Below are 19,639 nucleotides of genomic sequence, written 5' to 3'. Positions count from 1 at the left end.
TGTTTTTCGTTTTTGTCTTTTTTAGTCCAGCGTTGTTGTTTTTTGTTTGTTTGTTGTTGTTTTTTTTTGTGCGTTTGTTTGTTTGTTTTGTTGTTTTGTTGTTGTTGTTATTGTTGTTTTGATTGCTTTTTTTCATGGCTACAACCTTTGACCAAAACCGTATAAAAAATCGAAAGCAAACATATATTAAACTCTTTATTCCACGTTAAGCAGGTGGGTAGAACAATAAATATATATAAACTCTGAACAATCCATAATAGACAATAAATTAAGATCAATGTATATCTGACAACCAGAATGTCACATTGACGCGATACTATCGAAATAAGTCCATAATAATAGATCGAATTTTAAATTGTAGCAAATGAATTGCATATGGCAAAAAATTTGAATATGTAATCTTTATGTCTGTGACAAAATATTTTCTCTTTGATTTGATTTAACAATTTTTTTTTTCTGTTTCGGTTTTTAGTGAATATTTTTAAATAATTTGAAGGAAATAATAAGGCATCTTCTCCAACAGTAACTCAAATTATTATAATCTTAATCGTTATCTGTCCATATGCGACAGGATACTCTTTTATACGAAATATTACACACACTTTTCCATAGGAATGACAACAGTGGAACTACACTGTAATGGTACACAGACCACAGGTAGCCCACCGACAGATTTACCGACCATTAGTGTTTGGTTAAAGTCACAAAAGTTCAAATTTACTTTTCCATAGGTTTTTGAGCTTCAAAGGCAACGAGCTGCAAAGGATAGTGGGGGTGAAATTGTTGACGACATCAAAAAGCTTTGCCACCTCGCGTCGCCAATAAGTTCCACAATCCTAAGCAGTACGAGGTCGCTAATCAGTCTTCGTCGAATTTTACAAGCATATTCTCGGTATAGAGGCTTTGCAACACCACGTGACGGTAGCCATAACAGGAGGCAGGAACAATTGAATCTGGTCTAATATGGCATACATGAGAAAGAATTCAGTTTCACAGTGGAAAAAGACTATTGATGCCTCCTTTCATGGCTGCCATCACGTGATGGTGCTAAGCCTCTATCGTGGCAAATAATTCTTCGCTCGATTAAATGAAGTTAAACTAGATATTTTACGAACCTAAATGGTCTCATTTCGTACAAATCGTTGCAACTCTGATACGTATTTTTGGCTGATTTCTCGTAGACTTGACTGTAGAACCTCTCCTAGCTCTCTCTCCATGTTTTTCTTTTTCCTAGTGGTTTAATTATAAGAAAAAGTCAGAATCTAATGGACGACTTATTAGACGATACGGCGGCCATCTTGCCAGGTGGCAAAACAAAACAAAGATGACGAAAAAAATATAGAGTTTCGTCTGTTTGTTTTTCTTATTTCTGTTAAGGTGATCGATGTGCCTCTTGTGGTGGGCTGTTAATATCAATCAACTTTATAACTGTAGCAAAGTTTTATTTGCCTCCTGGACGCCCAATAATGCATTAAGTATCGTCGAAAAAGTCAATTGGGACATGTTGTCCATTTAAATTTATATTGGTCATGCTAAAAAACGCGCGTATTAATTATAAAGTGCGCTATGATTGATCAACTTCAAGGTACCCATGAATATAAGAATGCTTTGGTTACCTGGCTAAAGCTTTAACTGCATTGACAATTGAAGTACACTCTTCTCTGTACGCCTACAAAAAACATGAACACGTTATTATATCTGATTGGTATTAGCCTACATAGTGGGGCTTTGGGGTGGGGGGGGGGGGGGAGGGGAAGGGAGGAGAAATGGGGGAGGGAGGGGAAGCGGCTTGTAAAGCTAAAGTTATGCTTTAGCGCAAATATCCAATCTCGAAAAAAAATATCAAATAAAGTTTTCACAAACTAATGATTCGATCTTGCTCAATAGTGTAGTGGTTTAAGCAAATAATTGGCCATATTAATACATGTGACTGACTAACCTTTTCAACATCAACTCTCTTCTGTAGTATCGCAATTATCTTCCTTTCGTACTCAGCCCTGATACTTCTCACAATGTCCATCTCAGAGTTTATTTGCTCCGGAGATCTTTCTTCTCTCTTTGGAGGTACTTGACATTTGTTCTCGTTGGCCAAAGAGCTTTCCTTAGACACTTCACTTAGCAAATAGGCGCCTCTTTCGGCCTTACTTGTTATAGTAGGTGATAAAGGTTTCTTCTGGGATTCCATAGCCGAAGAAGATGATACAGCAAGAAGTGGCAGCTTTATAGGAGAAAACGAACTGTTCTCTGAAGCACCAGGCGCAGCTGTAGTATTGGTGAAGGATATAGATGGTAAAGATGGAAGGATCTTACTCGATATGTTGGACGACGGTCCACTATTGACAGAGATATCAGGAAGACTCAAACCATGCTGTAGTTGTGCTTCGATATATTCTTCGAGACTGACTTCTGACTTGGAATCTTTCCCTTCTTCCATGGGTTCCCCACCAGAAATGACAACATCAGATGCTTTGCTATCCTGTTCTTTACTGTCACTACAAGTTTGTTGGTCTTTCTGATTCTTCTTGGGGGAGTCTTTGGATGGAGCTGCGGAGGTACTTGAAACAGCCTCACGAGGATCTTTGTTTTCTTCCTTACTTTTGCTGTTCTTACTATCACTAACATTGGCTTCTGTTTGGTCTTTAAGAGTATAAAGTGTTCCATCAGAAATGACTAAATCATTTGCAGCTGTTTGGGCCATTTGGGTACACGGTACCCCACTGGGTGTGGATGGATCATTAGTTCTTGTTTGGAACTTAGGGGTATTCGCTTTCTCAGAAAAAGTGACTGAATCATTTGCTGCTGTTTGAACCATTTGGGTACACGGTACCCCACTGGATGTGGATTGACCATTAGCTCTTGTTTGGACCTTAGGATTATTCGCCTTCTCAGAAAAAGTGGCTGAATCATTTGCTTCTGTTTGAACCATTTGGGTACACGGTAACCCGCTGGGTGTGGATTGGTCATTAGGTCTCGTATGGACCTTAGATATACTCGCTTTCCCACAGGAAGCAGCTGAACCATTTGCTGATGTTTGTATACAAGGTATACCACAGGGTGTGGCTGGAGATTGTGCAACACCTCGGTTGCTAGAATCGCTTACTGCAGCATTGTCAGCGCATGGACTAATTTGTCCTCCAATACTTTCACAACCCTCATCAATAAGAATGTTGTTTTCTTCTCTCTTTCTCTTCCCTTGAAGTGGAAGGCAGCAAGTAATCCCTTGTCCAACATCATTAAGCGTACGGGTCGCACTCTGGTCATCTATTTTCTTATCGGTGTTTTTTGTCTCGATATCACTGGTTCCCATGACTAACAAATTGGAGGTGTACGAATCAAAATTGCTTTCTATATTTTCTTTAACCGTCGACCAAACATTTTTCTGTTCTTCAAATAAATTTTTCTCGTCACCCTGTTTTTCATTATTTGGCTGTCCATCTCGCGACCAATCATTCTTGCCCTGATCAAATTCATTATTTTCATTATCTTGTCTTTCCTTTTTTGGCTGTCTATCTTGGTCCTTTGACAAGCGATCGTTCTTTCCCTTCATTTTGATTAGTTGAACTTCGCCGGCTCCAGAATCAGTGATAACGATCTTTCCTGTCATATCCTCTGTTAGCCGTCCGTCAGACATTTCTCTATCTTGTTCACATACTTCATGACTAGATTTTTCTTGGCGGCTTTTCACTGTGGCCGACGAGATAACACTATCTTTTACTAAAGTATGACTCACATCCTGACTCGACTTGCAAGCGTCTTCACCAGTAGTCCCTCGACCATCTTCTTTGCAACTGTTCTTTTCATTTTCTCTGTCCTTTTCTTTGATAATTGACTTAACGAGAATCACTCCCAAGGAGTCGCTAGTTTTCCTTGTTTCGTTCGTGAGGGGTTCAGCAACAGTTTCTTCAATAATACATTCAAAATTATCATTGTCTTTAAGGTTCTCAAACACTGAACTGGCTTTGTCAGCTATCAAGGGTTTCTCATTTTCCTCTGACATTCCGATGTCTAGATTAGCGGAGGTCGATAAACGATTTTCTTTGTCACATGCTTGTGCATCCTGCTTGTTTGTCCGGATATTATTTCCTGAATTAACGATATTTACTTCCATGCGCTCATTAACAGTCTCCTGAGCACAAGTCGGGCGAGTCCCAAAGACAGTTGCACTGTGCATTTCTGTTTTTGAATCTTCCTGCTTCTCAATCGCTGAGCTAACAACATTTTCACTCACTACCACGTCATTATCTACCACTGTGGGCCTTCCACGGTCATCGTCAGCTTGAACATTTTCGTCTTCACTTGCCGCCTCTTTAATAGCTACACTCATTGTATTATTCATTCCTAAATTATTATCGATTTTCTTTGATCCAGTCACCACAAAACTGTTGATAATATCTTTTCCTCCGCCGATGCACTTTACAGCTAATTCGATGCTTTCACTTTTATCATTCATTGATCTGACATTTAAATTCTGGTTGGCTCTTAGCGTGTCTCGAGCTTCCTCATCCATGGCCTTGACCGCATTCACACTTCCTCTTTCATCAGCAGAATTATCAAGATCATCACTTAATGTTATATGCACTCGTGTCTCTCGTGGTTGTGAAGGCTTCAAACTTTTTGTCAAATTCATTTTATCGTTCCCAGACAATTCCTCCGCTTTAGCAAGTTTTCTTTTCATCCTATCCACTTTTTCAGCTAAATTGAAACTTCTCGTCTTTTCGAAACATCCTGGTTTAGGAGATCCTTTATCGTTATTAATGGACGACGCGCGTGGTACTTTATCTGATTTGGATCTATTAATGCTTTCTTCCAGGGCCAACTCAAGAAGTTCGTGTCCTTCATCGAGTAAATGGTTCTCATCGACGGCTTCTTTAACCTTCGTTATGCTATTTGTTCCAGCTGATGATTCAGGTGACTTGGTCCTGTTGGAAGATTTAGGCGACTTTCGATGTATGTCTTTCAGGATGCTTTTCAACTCATTCAGCACAGTAAATGAACTTCCCGCCGCGCTATCCCCTTCCTGAACTTTCTGTTTGACTGCAGAACCTTTACGTTCGCTTTTCCTTCGACTAGAATCCTTATTGTGTTCACTAGATTTTCTTCCTGTCTTGCACCTTGCAGGACTCACAGGTTTCTTGAACTTTTCTTCCCTGCTATTCCTTCTCGCCGATAGCGTGTTTTTGTTGGGATGGGCTGTGTCGATCCTTGGGGTCTCTGGTGAACTTCTCTTTTCGGTCAAAGATCTTGGAGAAAGCTTAGACTTTTTGAGCGGCAGAGTACTTTTGTCTTGTGCTGATTCCTTCTCATTTGTTTCTGAAACAGCACGACGCTTCACACTCTCTTTTTTCTTGGGTAAAGACTTTTGTTCATTTGTTGGGGATTTTTTCTTAGTTTTAGAGCTAGCATGAACCACCCTTTTCCCAACCTCGTCTTCTTTAGCTCTCTTGTTCGTACAAGGCATTGCTACAAAGCTCTTGAGAGGTTTTCGCTTGCAGCCCGTTGCGTTTTCCTCTCTTAACTTATGATCCTTCCCACGAGTTATTGCAGACTTTGTACTTGTAGAAGGGGCCAATATCTGCAAAGTATGGGGCCTGTCGCCTTTCTCGATGCTGAATTCCTTGTCTTTTGTTGTGGTTGTAACTCGCTTGTCATCGCTTTTTGACCTTGAATGGACGCGTGCGCTGTTTCTGTTAGAACTTCTCCTTGCTGCAGTGGACTTGGATAGCCGAACAAAACTCTCAGGACGGTAAGCTTCTGGATTTGTTTGCCCAGCATCATCATTAGAAGACTCCTTATCCAAGCTGGAGTAGCCAACGTAACTCTCTAAACAAACTTTCTTTTCACTGGGCTTCTTTTTTAAGCTCAAACTCAAGGGAATGTTTTGGTTGGAAGAAAATTCAGGGACTCGAGACACCAGTAGACACCTCATTGTCTGCTTCGTTTCCAGATACACTCGACGTGCTCATATCTACTGGGCAGTGAGACTCGGGGTTATAAGCAGACGAATCACTCGTATATTTACAGCTGAACAGCTCTGGATCCGATTCATCGCCTGACAGCGACAATACAGGAGAGTACGCTCCTGGGGTGTATGGTTCCGAATCGTTCTCAGGAGATCTGGAGTACACTTCAGGGGTATAAGGTTCTGAGTCATCGTCCACCACGCCCACAAGGGTAGTATCAGCTTCTGTGACGTCATACTCTAAAGCGCTACTGGACGGTGTATCTAGTGACATGCCGGATAGTTCAGAGAACGTGTCTACATCCATGAGGCAATTTGCAGGATCGTATGGCTTTTGGCTCTCGAGATCATTATCTTCATATTCTTTTGGAACAATCAAACTAGTAGACTGAGATTCTGAAAAAATATCTGAGAGCGAATCTCGGTGGCCGACAACATATTCTGGATGCCCAGAGCTTGCAGAGCTCGTATATGGGAGTTCCAAAGACATATCAGAGAGTGACACTTGGGTTAAAGATTCGCATTCAGGATCATAAGGCTGGGCGGCTCGTAGTACAGAATCATTCGAGTCAGACAAGAAAGAATAGCTTGTTTCTGAGGAAGACGTAATGATATACTGCCCATCTTTTTGAGAACACCTTCTAAACTCTTCTCTAAGCTTCAACATCATCTCGGATTGCCTTCGTCGTGGTGATTTCTTTTTACAGTTGTCGTTCCCGTCTTCAGTATTCCCGTCATTCTCTGAGAGATTTGTGTCTGCAGTATACCAAGGCATTTCTCTTGAGGAATCGTTCGAGGAATCAAACTTCTCTTTGCTACAGGCATCATCCTCAGACATATTATCTTCAGCAGAGATAGTTCGGTTGGAATTCTCCCCTGTTCCAGTATCTTCGCTTTTTCCAACTGGCTGCTCTCCTTCAAAATACTGCACTTCATCTATATACATCAGATCTGGATCATCAGAGGACTCGAGCTTGAATTCCATGACCGTTGTACGACGATTTCTTTGCGTATTTTCCACGAGTACGCTCGAACAATATGACTCTGGTTCCCTAGTAGGCAGATTTTTAGAGGATGCCAAAGACCAATTTCTCGCAGCCATTCTGTCAAACAAACCTTGATCAGCTCTAGGCGTGTCACTCTCGCTATCTGATTCTTGTGTAGTTTCTTTCTCACTCTCTTTTGACTTACCAGAAGAAAAACCTGTCGAAGTGCTAGACTCGTCTGCGGACATTCCAACATTGTTTTGCACTATAGTGATTTCAATAACTGCCTCGGGGTTTTGTTCTTCGACCGGGTCATTAAATTCAACGGATTCACATTCAGGTGCAGTTCGTTGTGTTGTGTTTTCTTGCCACGTAAGAGCCTGCATTGAGCCCTGTTGTACATTCAGTCGGCATGAAATTTCTTCTTGTGAAGAAACTTGATATTCATCACTTATAGGCGAGAAAATTAAATTTATTTGATTTTGAACAACCCTACTTTCTTCAATAGCGTATTCTCCACGAGTTAAAGCGGCAGTAGCGGTACCAATGGCTGCTCTCGGATTTCTTGCATTTCTTGTGATATGGGTTGTAGCCAAATCTTCCTGGCCTAATGTACCAGCTTGCAAGTTGTGGTACAACTGGCTTGTTTCTTGATCCCCAGTGATCGATGTTGGACAAAGTACCCGTTGCAGTTGAAAGTCGACACATTGGTAAATACAAATGTGATTTGCATCGATATCCGATGGTAGGAAAATCTCAGTTGCTGCGCCAAGGATCTGATATTCTTCTTGAAGGATCATTTCGTAGGATGGCTTTGCGTCGTCAGAAGTTTTATCATTGTTACAAAATACTATAATACACTCTTGTGTGTCAAGGGAGTCGTGTTCGATTTGCATTCCATCTTTTTCTGGTAGACTCGGACTACAGTTATAGTGTTCTTTTTCAGCTATGGTACCGGTACTCCCACCATCTCCCACGACCCTGTTAAAGTCACTTTTTTCATAATCATTCGACTGCAAATGCGGCTCATATTCAGAATCAATGCTCTCGTTACTTTCATTAATAACAGGCTGAACCAACTCTAGAGGAACATCACCATCATCATAATCTTGCTCATTTGAGACGTCACAATCATTCGTTGGTATACACACATCAGTTTCCAAACTGCTACTTTTGTTAATATCCGGATGATACAAATCTTGAATGACTTCATGACTATGATAATCTTGATCAGCATTGTCACAATTTTTCGTTGGTGTTCGAACATCGGTTTTCGAACCACTACTTCCGTTAATATCGGGATGATGCAAATTTTGAATGACTTCATCAGCATGATAATCATGCGCATTTGTGACGTCATAATCTTTTGTCGGAATATGTGGATCATATTCTGAACCGCTACTTTTGTTAAGATCGGGATGACACAAATCTTGAATTACATTATCAGTACGACCATAATGCGCATTTGTAACGTCATAATCTTTTGTTGGAATACGTGGATCATATTCTGAACCGCTACTTTTGTTAAGATCGGGATGATGCAAATCTTGAATTACATTATCAGTACGACCATAATGCGCATAGTCTTGCTCAGTAACGTCACCAACTTTCATTGGTGTATGTACATCGGTTTCCGAATTTCTACTCTTGCAAAGATCGGGATGACGCACATCTTGAATGACATCATCAACTTGATAATTTTTCTCATTTGTGACGTCATTATCTTTCGCGAGTATAACTACCTCACTTTCCGAACCGCTCCTTTGGTTGAGATCGGGGCTACGCAAATCTTGAATGACATCATCACTATGATAATCTTGCTCATTTGTGACGTCATTATCTTTCGCAAGTATAACTACAGCACTTTCCGAACCGCTCCTTTGGTTGAGATCGTGGCTACCCAAATCTTGAATGACATCATCACTATGACAATCTTGCTCATTTGTGACGACATGATCTTTCGCCGATACAAGTACATCAGTTTCCGAACCACTATTTTTGTTAAGATCGAGATGAATCAAATTTTTAATGACATCACTCCGATAATCTTCCTCATTCATGACGTCACAATCTTTCGTCGGGATATGTACATCAATTTCTGAACCACTACTTTTGTTAAGCTCGAGATGAAGCAACTCTTGGATGTCATCGCTAGCATGGTTTACTTGCGAGGAAACATTATCTTTCGTAGGTAAAGTTGGATCATATTCAGACCCACTACTCTTTTTCAAAATTTCCGGGGAGCGATTTGACTGCTGCATTTCTTCATCATCATACTGAGTCTGAGTCTGTGCAATTATGATGCAATCTTTCGTAGGTAAAGATGGGTCATATTCAGAACTACTACTTCTGTTCAAAATATCCGCGGAGTCATTTATCTTTTGCACGTCATCTTTACCATCAGTATACTGCTTTGGTTCATTTACAGTGGAATAATCCTTCGTCGGCAAAGCAGGATCATACTCCGAACCACTACTTTTGTTCAGCAGATCGGCAGAGTGATTTTCCTCTTGCAGTTCATTATTATCTTCAGAGCAATGGCTATTATGTTCATTTACAGTGGGATGATCTTTTGCAGATAGAGCAGGATCATACACCAAACCACTACTTTTGTTAACCAGATAGGCAGAGTGATTTGCCTCTTGCAGTTCATTATTATTTTCATGACAAGGGACATTCTGTACATTTACGATTGCATACTGGTTCGTAGGTAAAGCAGAATCATACTGCGACCCATTCAATTTTTGAGCTTCGTTTTCTCCATAAGTAAAGATTGGACTGCTTAGGTCGTAATGTTGAATTTCACATTCATCTGATCCTTGGCACTTTTTATTTACAGAGAAATCTTTAACAGACTGTTTGACGACAGTTTGGGAGGATACTTGTGTTCCTATAGCTCGGCCATCCTCAGGGCTTATTCTCTTATCGCACTCGCATAAATTATCAAAGTTATTGGTTGCTATATTATCCTCTGCAGTACCTATACTGGGATCTTCGTCAGAGTGTCTTTTCCGATCGCACTCGCACGTACTCTGATCGTAGTTAATGGTGATTGCTTTTTTATCTTCTGCAGTAGTAACATCGCTTTGATTTATATCTCTCGTGCCTATACTGGGATCTTCGTCAGAACGTCTTTTCCGATCGCTCTCGCACGTAATCTGATCGCAGTCAATGGTGGTTGTTATATTATCTTGCATGGGTGCATGGGTGTTATCGCTTTGACTGAAATCTTTCGTACCTATGTTGTCAGTAAACTGCGACCTATCACTGCTTTCCTGTTCGGTATTTTCAGCCAAGTCTTCCTTTTCAGTATTGGGAATGCCTATGACGTCTTGTTCATTTTCATGACCGTTTTGCGCATCTCTGTCGTATGAAAAACCATTGACTTCAGTAACCTCTTGTTCTCCCCGAAAATCGTCTTTGCCAGCAACTCCATCCTGTCCTAATATCCCAGTTTTGTTAAAATCAAAGTTTTCAGAATGTTTAGTGTCAACATTAATTTCGTCATTATTAAAGCTGTCAAGCGCCAGAATGACGTCATAACCATTAGACATCTCGGGTGCATCCTCTTCAAAGTCATCGTAGTATTCGTAATCTTCAACATCTTTTGCACTTCCATGCTTATATTGATGGTCATTTGTGGATGGAGGGTATTCTGAACTGCAACTTGCTTTAACCTCTGAAAATGCAGCTTCAGACATTGCATCGCCATAATAGGCATATTGCTGCCCAAAACCGCCATTCTTGTGCTGCTTGCCAAAGTCATTTGTTTTATAAAAATTGTCTTCTTCACTTGTCGTTTTATAAGATTCTCCGTCTGAGCTAAGAGATTCTCCTTCTTTGCTTTCGGAAGTAGTTTCTTCTTCATCGTCAGAAGATTGGTATTCTTGCTCTGAGAGTCCTGAGAAACTTTCCATCACACCATCGCTAGTTCCTGCAAACTGTTTATATTCCTGGAAAAATTCTTGTTTACTGTCTTGCTGTTCTTCTTTGTGGTGTTCTGAAAAGCTTTCTTTTAAATCATCAGTACTCTTCTCTGGAAAGTGATCATTAACTTCATGGGAAAATTCTGCAGCTTCATAACGAAAAATTGGCTGAACTTCTTGAGAAGATTGTGAACCATTATCTTTTATCGTACCATTTTTTGGAAAATATTCGTTTTCTTGGGAAAATTCTTCCCCTAGCTCCCTGTAAGATTGTTGCTCTTGGCAAAGTGGCTGATTTTCTTCATGTCGTGAAGTGCTCTTCCTTAAAACGTCACTGTCCTCTGTACAGTGCTCAAGTTCATGAGAATATTCTTGCCCATAGTAATTAACTGGCTGATCTTTTTCATACTGCTCTGATGTGTTTTCTCTTACGGCATAGCTCTCCTCTGTATAGTGTCCAAGTTCCTGGTAAGATTGCTGCTTATAATGAGGAATATGCTGTTGTTCTTCGTAGGGTTCTGAAGTGTTTTCTCTTACCGTATTGCTCTCCTCTGGATAGGTCCCAAGTTCCTGGAACGGTTGTTGCTCATAGTGAAGAACATGCTGTTCTGAAGTGTTCTCCCTTACGGTATCGCTCTCCTCTTGAAAGTGCCTACTTTCGTGAGAACATTCTTCGTCATAACAAGAAAGTGGTTGTTCTTCTCTATGAGGGTTGTCTCTTACGTCACTTTCCTCTGCATCGTACTGAACTTCATGGGAACATTCTTGCTCATAATACAAAAGTGGCTGATCTTCCTCATAATGCTCTGGATGGTTCTCTCTTACAGCGTCACTTTCCTCTGCATCGTACCGAAGTTCCTTTGAATATTCTTGCTCGTAGTGAGAAAGTGGCTGATCTTCATCATAATGCTCTGGATGGTTCTCTCTTACGACGTCATACTCCACTGCATCGTACTGAACTTCATGGGAACATTCTTGATCGTAGTGAGAAAGTGGCTGATCTTCATCATAATGCTCTGGATGGTTCTCTCTTACGGCGTCACTTTCCTTTGCATCGTACCGAAGTTCCTTGGAATATTCTTGCTCGTAGTGAGAAAGTGGCTGATGTTCATCATAATGGTCTGAATGGTTCTCTCTTACGACGTCATATTCCTCTGCATCGTACTGAACTTCATGGGAACATTCTTGCTCATAGTAAGAAAGTGGCTGATCTTCATCATAATGGTCTGAATGGTTCTCTCTTACGACATCACTTTTCTCTGCATCGTACTGAACTTCATGGGAAAATTCTTGCTCGTAGTGAGAAAGTGCTTGATCTTCATCATAATGGTCTGGATGGTTCTCTCTTATGGCGTCACTTTCCTTTGCATCGTACCGAAGTTCCTGGGAACATTCTTGCTCGTAATGAGATAGTGGCTGATCTTCATCATAATGCTCTAAAAAGTTCTCAGTCATTACGATGTCACATTCCTCTGCATCGTACCGAAGTTCCTTGGAACATCCTTGCTCATAGTGAGAAAACGACTTTTGCTCCTCTTCATAATGCTCCGAAAAATTCTTTTTTACGGCATCGCTCTCTACTTTTACCAAGTCTCGGTAAGATGTTTCGCCATGCTGCAAAAACTGCTGTTCGTTTTCATAATATTCTGAAGAGGTCACCCATGCACCATTACTTTCCTCTTTAAGACGCTCACTCTCCTGAATATCCTCTAAATCTGCTTTCGTCTCCTGGTATTTACCCAATGACGAGACATTATCAAGGATGTGTTGCTTCGAGACGTTTTCTTCTGTTTGCTGCGAATAATTACAATTCTCGTTATGATCAACCGAAGAGCTTGCAGCATCAGCAGCATCCTGGTCAGCTTCGAAACAATTTACATCTTTAGTTAATTCTTCTGGTCTTTGAGGTTCGTCAGCAGCATGACTACTGTTCTGGGATTCGAATGAGTTGTCCACGACTTCGACTGTTGAGAGACTATCATCATCTTCTTTAAGGAGAGGACGGTTGGGACGTACAGGGGGATTTGCCATACCTTCAGACACGACTTCAAGCACAACCTGAAAAATAAATGTTTGCATTTGAGGCAAATTAATCAAACCATCGTTCCAATCGACATGTCAACATCAATCTGCCCAATATAAGAAATCTTACGAATTAAAAGTTTATATCGTAAATTGCCTTCTGAAAGAAAAATCTATATTACCGAAGCAATTTACAGATATTCAGTTCAGTTTCCGCGCTTTGCTACAAAAAGGAAGACGCTGTCATAGCAATTGAATCGCAAGGAATAGTTTATTTTCGCGGCACTCCTTACAGACATTTATACTACAGTTGGTAGTAGTTGTTGAGACATCCTATTTTAACAATGTTGCAATGAGAACGTGTAACAAAGCTTCCAGCAATACTAATTAAAAAGAGAAAAATTCCCAACCATTTTTATCATTGTACCTGACTATTTTCTTAGAAAATAATCAACAAAATTAGTTAAAACTTACATTAGAATTCCTAGAACTTTCTTTTCCGTTGCCTAACTTATTTTTTCCTTTTTCTTTGTCAAGCAATAGGTGCAAGGTTCTTGGATGACTCTTATCGTTGCCGTAATCTAGAATTACTTGACGTCTCATGACTACTTTACGACAAGCGTGGCCTGTAGGGGCAGGCGGTGCACTCTCTTCGTTTGTACTTGCTTCTGAGTCTGAGTAAGACAATTCAACCATGCCGTCGGTTCTGCCTGGGATGTTGAGTTTGGGGTGAGCAAAAATAGCTGAAACAATTCATTATGTAGTGACATTCTTCAAAGCAGTTAAGCAAGAGAGCCTCTAGAAGGCAGGATATATATACAGGGGCGGATACAGGGGGAGGGGGGTTCCAAATCAAGAAATGTATATATAGAGATATCATGCATCGTAAATATTTCTTTTGCTTCAAAAAAGCTAAGAGTAATTTACGGTGTTAGGGAAGTGTCCATTGCACTGCAGGATACCACCTGGATTCGTCACTGGTATACAAGTAATTTAATGAAAAATTCAGTAAGGTCATCGATATTGAGCCCATTAAGTAAGCGGCCAAGCCCGTTCCATATCTATTTTACGAGTCCTAAAAGAGAAACCTTAACCAAAGCGAAACGATGAGCATTTTTCATTAACAAACTCTCCTTCTACACTGCAGCAAACTGAATGCAATGAAGTAGGTAAACTTTACTTACCTCGTCTTTCGCTACTGACTTGAAATTGTTGTTCGGTTCGAGGAGGAGACATCAGTAGTGTTTCGTTCTTCTCGGCCAGGTTTTCATCGAGGGATGGAGTAGTTTCTTTTTGTTGTCTCAATCGACGTGACATGATTAAGAGCCGCAAGTCATCAGCCAGGAGCTCCACTTTGGGTTTCTCGACCGCACCCAGAAGGGTTGAAGGTGCACGTCCGCTACAAATACTGACCTTTCTTTTGAGCACCTCCGAGGTCCTCACAGGCTGACTAGTCGCAACAGATTGTGGTTCAGCATTGGGTGTGATACTTACCTGTTTGGCACGAGATTTAATGACGGGGTCTGGGGTTATGCTTCTCTTTACTTGCGCGGATTGAATTTCGACTTCTTCTTTATTCTTGGTACAGCTTTCGTGAAGGTCTTGGAATTTCTTAGCTGGTATCTGCACAATGCTTCGAATAGCAGGTGGGTTGTTGTCGATTATTCTCGTCGAAATTGCCGTACTGGGACGCTCTTCATAATCAGAGACGGAATGTTCAAAGTGAAGTGGTTTTCTTTCTACAGCCGCTGCGCGTGAATCACTGAGTTCATCCCTAAGATCACGCTCTCCACAAGAATTCCGTGACGAGGTGCAGTCACGAAACGCTATGTCACTACTTCTAGTTCTTTTATATTCTGACTCGCGACTGGAGTACTTTGTAGAGTTGAAGATATCACGTGACAAGAATTGATCACGAGTGATGAGCTGGGCATTGGGTATTTCTTGGCTCTTGAGAGAAGCATTGGGTTGTCTTACATCGCATTTTCGTCTTTTTGTTCCATTCAATTCGTACGTAGACATTTTTCTCTTCGGGTTTTTCTCGTGGGTCGGTGCTTTTCCGCTGAAAGGAGGGCTCTTTCTCGCAGGGGAACTACTGTGAGAATGAGCTATAAATGGAAAAAAGTGAAAAATTATCGACCGTACTAAAATGTATAGAAAACTAAGACGCTGAACGCTTAAATCAATCTGTCTTTTCTCGTGAGAAATTGTGTTCTGCGTCGTTCTGACCTCGATATAAAAGACTGACTCTACATAATATGTGAAATCAAATTTCATATATTTGTTTGACTTCACAAACTCACACCAAGATGATTATAACAGAGATCATGAGCACTAACAAATATTTCCGTTCCAGATTTTCCTCTTACCAAATATCGACTATTACTGTAGTGTAACATAATTCTAACCTTTTCTGGGGATACCTGGACTTTTAGAACGCGTTCCACCTCGCTGTCGTTGACTATGGCGACTAAGACTTTTATAATGATCTCGTGATAATCTTCGCGGCTCTCCCTTAAATCGCGGAACACCTCCTTCTGGTCTTCTCTGTGGTTCATTGTCATAACTTCTCATACCAGGTCTTGTAAATCTCTCATCTTTTACTAACCGACTCGAATATGAGTGTTTATTTTTATCATCATGGCTAAATTCTCTGCCTCTTCTATCTCGTCCCCTTTCTGAAGAATATGCCCTTCCGTGTGAATCATATTCATCCATTTGCTTGCGTAATTCTCTCTCAGTACAGCGTCGATGGCGATCACGATATCCATATAAGATGTCTTCGCTCCTTTTGTCATCATCGTTTCTGCTATCTCGTTGGTAGTAAGGATCATTGCGCGCGTGTTCGCTGCGGTAACCATGACGCCGAGGATCAGTGTTGTCATGGTAATCTAGCTCTTCCGTCGTAGATCTTCTCTCATTACGCCGATAACTAAAATCATCAGCGTTATCACTACGATGATAATCATCATCATCATTGCGACGTGACCTATAGTCACGATCACGTGATCTCTCTTCGATCCGGTATTCATGTGATCTCTCTTCGACCCGGTATTCACGTGATCTTTCATCGACCCGGTAGTCACGTGATCTGAGCCCTCCACCATGGTCACGTGATCTGTCATCGTTTAGGATCACAGGTTCCAAAACGCGAAGACTTCTTGGGCAACGTTCTTTTTCTCTACTCACGTCAGCGTGCTCTAGTTTGCGTTGCTGTCTTATGTATTCATCTACGCTATCAAAATATCTAGATTCACGTAATGACGCTTCAGAATCTAGATCTCTTAAGCTTTCTTTATTTCGAATGAAATCCTGAAGAAGTGGTGGTGGTGATAGTTTTTTATTTTCTCTCTGCAATAGTAAGAGATGATCATTAATTTGGGAGCTGTTTCTGTTATGCACATTTGTCAAGACTGTCATGGTGCCCCATTGGAATTTTTTGTAATGCTTCCTAAGTTTCACCTCTCATAACTACTGATGTGGGTTTAATCCCTGGACAGCAAGTCCAGAGAAAGGCATGTGGAAAACATTATGCACAAGCTGAAGAGAATACTTACTTCCCTCTCTCCTCATAAATTCTACACTAGTCCTTGCATCATCTTCAAAGGTAGCTGTGCCTTTGCATCCAAGTGAGACAAATGATGAGCTTGCAATGATAGAGACATTTGAGTAACTGTTCAAGGTGTTAAAAAAAAGGTCTCTATCATTGCAAGCTCACTGTTTGTCTTGCTTCGATACAAAGGCGTGGCTACCTTTCAAGATGGTGCAGGGAACAGTAAAAGGAATTATTACAAACACATCTTAATATCTTCCATGCATACTGCAAGCAATCCCACATTTCCTTACAGACTCTGTAAAGAGGCATTTTCGGATTCCTGTGGATGCTCAGAGGTTTCTCTCAGACTACTCAGCTCCAACTTCTGCAATTCAGTACTCTGTCTGGAGGGAAAAGTGGGACTGTTGCAGTTATAAAGTAACATTGTCATTAAGATATTTTTGTCCTTTATTCTGATTAAAAAAAATTCAAAACAAAATGAAACAAAGATTTCTCAATCACAATGGGTAACTTAATGCTGCCCAAAGAGTGATTTAATATACCTTTCCCAGGCACACCCACCCCTTTGAAATTCCAGTACTCCTGGATGAGGGAAGCATTGATGTTTTTTAGAACCAACACTAATATTTTAGACTTGTACACCTTATCATTATAAGGGTGCATGAAACTACAACCTTTCTCAAACCCTCTCCCAACAAGGTAAATTAGAATTTCAATAGTATTAATGGCAATTATAAAATTTATAATTATTAGAACTTCATACCTCAAAATGCCTATATTCACCATCCTGTTCTCTAAGGTCTTGGTTCCTATCTCTATAATCTATGTATTCTCTTCTCTCATTCTCCAAATAGCCCTCATTTTCATCATACAATGAATGTCCAGTGTCATTGCAATAACCAGAAGTTGGATGGTCATAGGGGTCATCAAAATGTCTCCTCTGGGAAATAAGGTCTGTTTCTTCCCAGGATTTTTGTCGCTCACGGTAAGGGGAAGGAGTTCTGTATGATGTCATTATTTATTGATATAGACCTATAAATGATAAACATATAATAATCACTTATTAAGAGATATTAATTCAAAAGAATTAGAGACAAGCAGAGAAGATCTTGGTTAAAATTAAAGTTTTAAAGTTTTTAAAGTTTTGGTTTAAAAAATCACATCAAAATTATAATTATTTTAAGTTATAATTTGTATAGGAAATCGCACGATCTCGAGTACAATTTGGAAATTAATAGACACGAGTAATGTTTTGAAAGTTCTTGTAATTGCACGAGCCTTTAGGCGAGTGCAATTAAAGAATTTTCAAAACATTATGAGTGTCTATTAATTCCAAATTGTACGAGAAGATCGTGCGATTTTTTGTTTATAGTTCACTCAACAAAATTTCAGTAAAAAATGCGAAGCGACGCCGTTCATCTTTGTCTATTTGGCGTCCGATTATCAGTCCATCGCGCAACTGAAATGCATAAAAAAGATTAGTTCTTATGGCTTTATAATTTTATTGATGTTTTTTTAAGTACAAAATGCTAGAATATAATTGTTTTGGCCGTGTTGCCATAGCGACTTAATTCGGTACTCCTACGGAGTACAATTAACGCTATAATTGTACTCCTCTCAACCAATCAGAGTCGAGTAATTTTGTTGAGTGTATTATAAGTTGGTAAATCTATGAATAAGAGAAGAGGTTGAAACACTACCTTACATTTACAAACATGACATTGAAATAAAGTACTTAAACAAGACATAGTTAATAGAGGGTAATTAACTATGAACAAGATCATGACATGACACAAAGTAAATCCAAACAACAATCATAAAAACCCTCGAGCTTCTAAGCTTGTTTAAATTCTAGCTCTTTGTTTTCACTCAAAAGGTCTAATCGCTTTTGCTCTTGTAATATAAACAATGTATTTAACAAAAGGAGCTCTTGTGAAAATCATATAAGCAAATATTAAATTACTATCATTTACATCTCGGTTCTATGCGAATACTATTTAAAACAGATTAATTTAAAGCCTTAAAGACTTAAATAAATTTTAAAATCACATTTTTATCCTCTGAGAAAATATGGGATTAAGTAATTTATAAAATGAAACCAAAATTTTCAATTTTTTTGCTGTGATGAGCACAAACTGACGTTGCGCGATCATAAAATAGTTTCTTCGTAAGAATTGTAAAATATTTCGATATCAAACCTCAAGGAATTAAAAAGTAATTCATAGAAACAAAGAATGCAAGCTTATTAATGTTTATCCATCCATCTAATTTGACATGAATTTTAAAATTTCATAAGCTGGAATAAATGTTGATCGTTTAACTTTGAATTTGACATCTTAGCTGACCTCAAGACAGCTCATGTCTTCAGTATCGTTGAACTCGAATCTGCAGTCGTTTATTATAATGAAAAGATCTTTGTTCATTTTAATTCCATGCTTAAAAACGATTACAATCATAATCGTACAACATATTTTTACTGGCAAATGTTTGAATCGGACTGCTTTTCCGCTTACCTGAACGAGGTTTCAAATAGACGTCAAACCTGACCAAATCTTGAATGAAAGTCTAGTCGTTGAAGTGACGATATTTTGAACGGTAAAGCCTTGTCGAGTCCAAGAAATCCTAGACCTCGGTCGTGAATCTTTCATTCAGTAAATATTAAAGAAAATAAGTGCAAGACTCTTAAATAACAGTAGGGATGCGCGGTTAATCGTCTCCTTCCGTCAATCCAACCTTTTTAGTTTGTTTACTTTCCAGTCACGTGTTCTTTTCCAGCTTTATATGGTATGTTTGGATATTAGGTTTCAAGGCACTAGCATTTGCTTAGTTTTTTTGTCATAAACTTTTTTTCCATAGAACATTAGTTAAACACGAAGAGATCTTCGAAAATATCGCAAACCTTTTTCGGGCATCCAGTTTTATAGCATCAAGTGCACGGGGGAATTTTTTGGACCAATCCCTCCCCGACCCCTCATCCATCATTTCGGGGACACTGGAAAATTAATGCCCAAAAAATTATTTTTAAGTGCTAGAAATAAGAAGAATTATTTTCACTAGCAGCAAAAGTAAATAGTCATAAGAATGAATATTTATTCACGTCAAAAAATACCTCTTGCTAACCTAAGTAGAGAGGGGGAAGGTTTTGTCAGCTAAGCGTCAAAACGTACTGTCGCTTCCCTAGAGAGGAACA

The 19,639-nt window shown here is 39.7% G+C and overlaps 1 protein-coding gene across 2 annotated transcripts; it reads right to left on the bottom strand.

The window, feature by feature from the left end:
* Window positions 1-5,772: 5,772 nt before the first annotated feature.
* On the bottom strand, window positions 5,773-19,321 carry LOC116304866 (uncharacterized). Of its 2 annotated transcripts, none has more exons than XM_031714651.2 (6): window positions 18,963-19,321; window positions 17,213-17,481; window positions 15,302-16,244; window positions 14,078-15,001; window positions 13,368-13,636; window positions 5,773-12,929 (listed from the first exon to the last, which is right to left on the bottom strand). In XM_031714651.2, the coding sequence occupies exons 2-6, from the start codon at window positions 17,462-17,464 to the stop codon at window positions 5,895-5,897; spliced, it is 9,423 nt and encodes a 3,140-aa protein (XP_031570511.2). In that variant the 5' UTR covers window positions 17,465-17,481; window positions 18,963-19,321; the 3' UTR covers window positions 5,773-5,894. The 2 variants fall into 2 exon arrangements, with proteins under 2 accessions (XP_031570511.2, XP_031570512.2); XM_031714652.2 differs by having other exon boundaries at window positions 13,368-13,603.
* Window positions 19,322-19,639: the final 318 nt, after the last annotated feature.

This window comes from Actinia tenebrosa, unplaced genomic scaffold (assembly GCF_029948245.1).
Source record: "Actinia tenebrosa isolate PJP-AT-01 unplaced genomic scaffold, QUT_ActTen_1.0 PGA_scaffold3__52_contigs__length_22856419, whole genome shotgun sequence".
Lineage (NCBI taxonomy): Eukaryota > Metazoa > Cnidaria > Anthozoa > Actiniaria > Actiniidae > Actinia > Actinia tenebrosa.
This window is presented reverse-complemented; position numbering and strand designations above follow the sequence as displayed.

Excerpts from the sequence above, each read along its gene's own strand:
- LOC116304866 (XM_031714651.2), bottom strand. The coding sequence starts at position 17,464 with ATGACATCATACAGAACTCCTTCCCCTTACCGTGAGCGACAAAAATCC. Across the intron at positions 13,637-14,077 it reads AGTCAGTAGCGAAAGACGAG|CTATTTTTGCTCACCCCAAA; the intron begins GTAAGTAAAGTT and ends GAATTGTTTCAG. Across the intron at positions 12,930-13,367 it reads AAAGTTCTAGGAATTCTAAT|GTTGTGCTTGAAGTCGTGTC; the intron begins GTAAGTTTTAAC and ends TTTATTTTTCAG.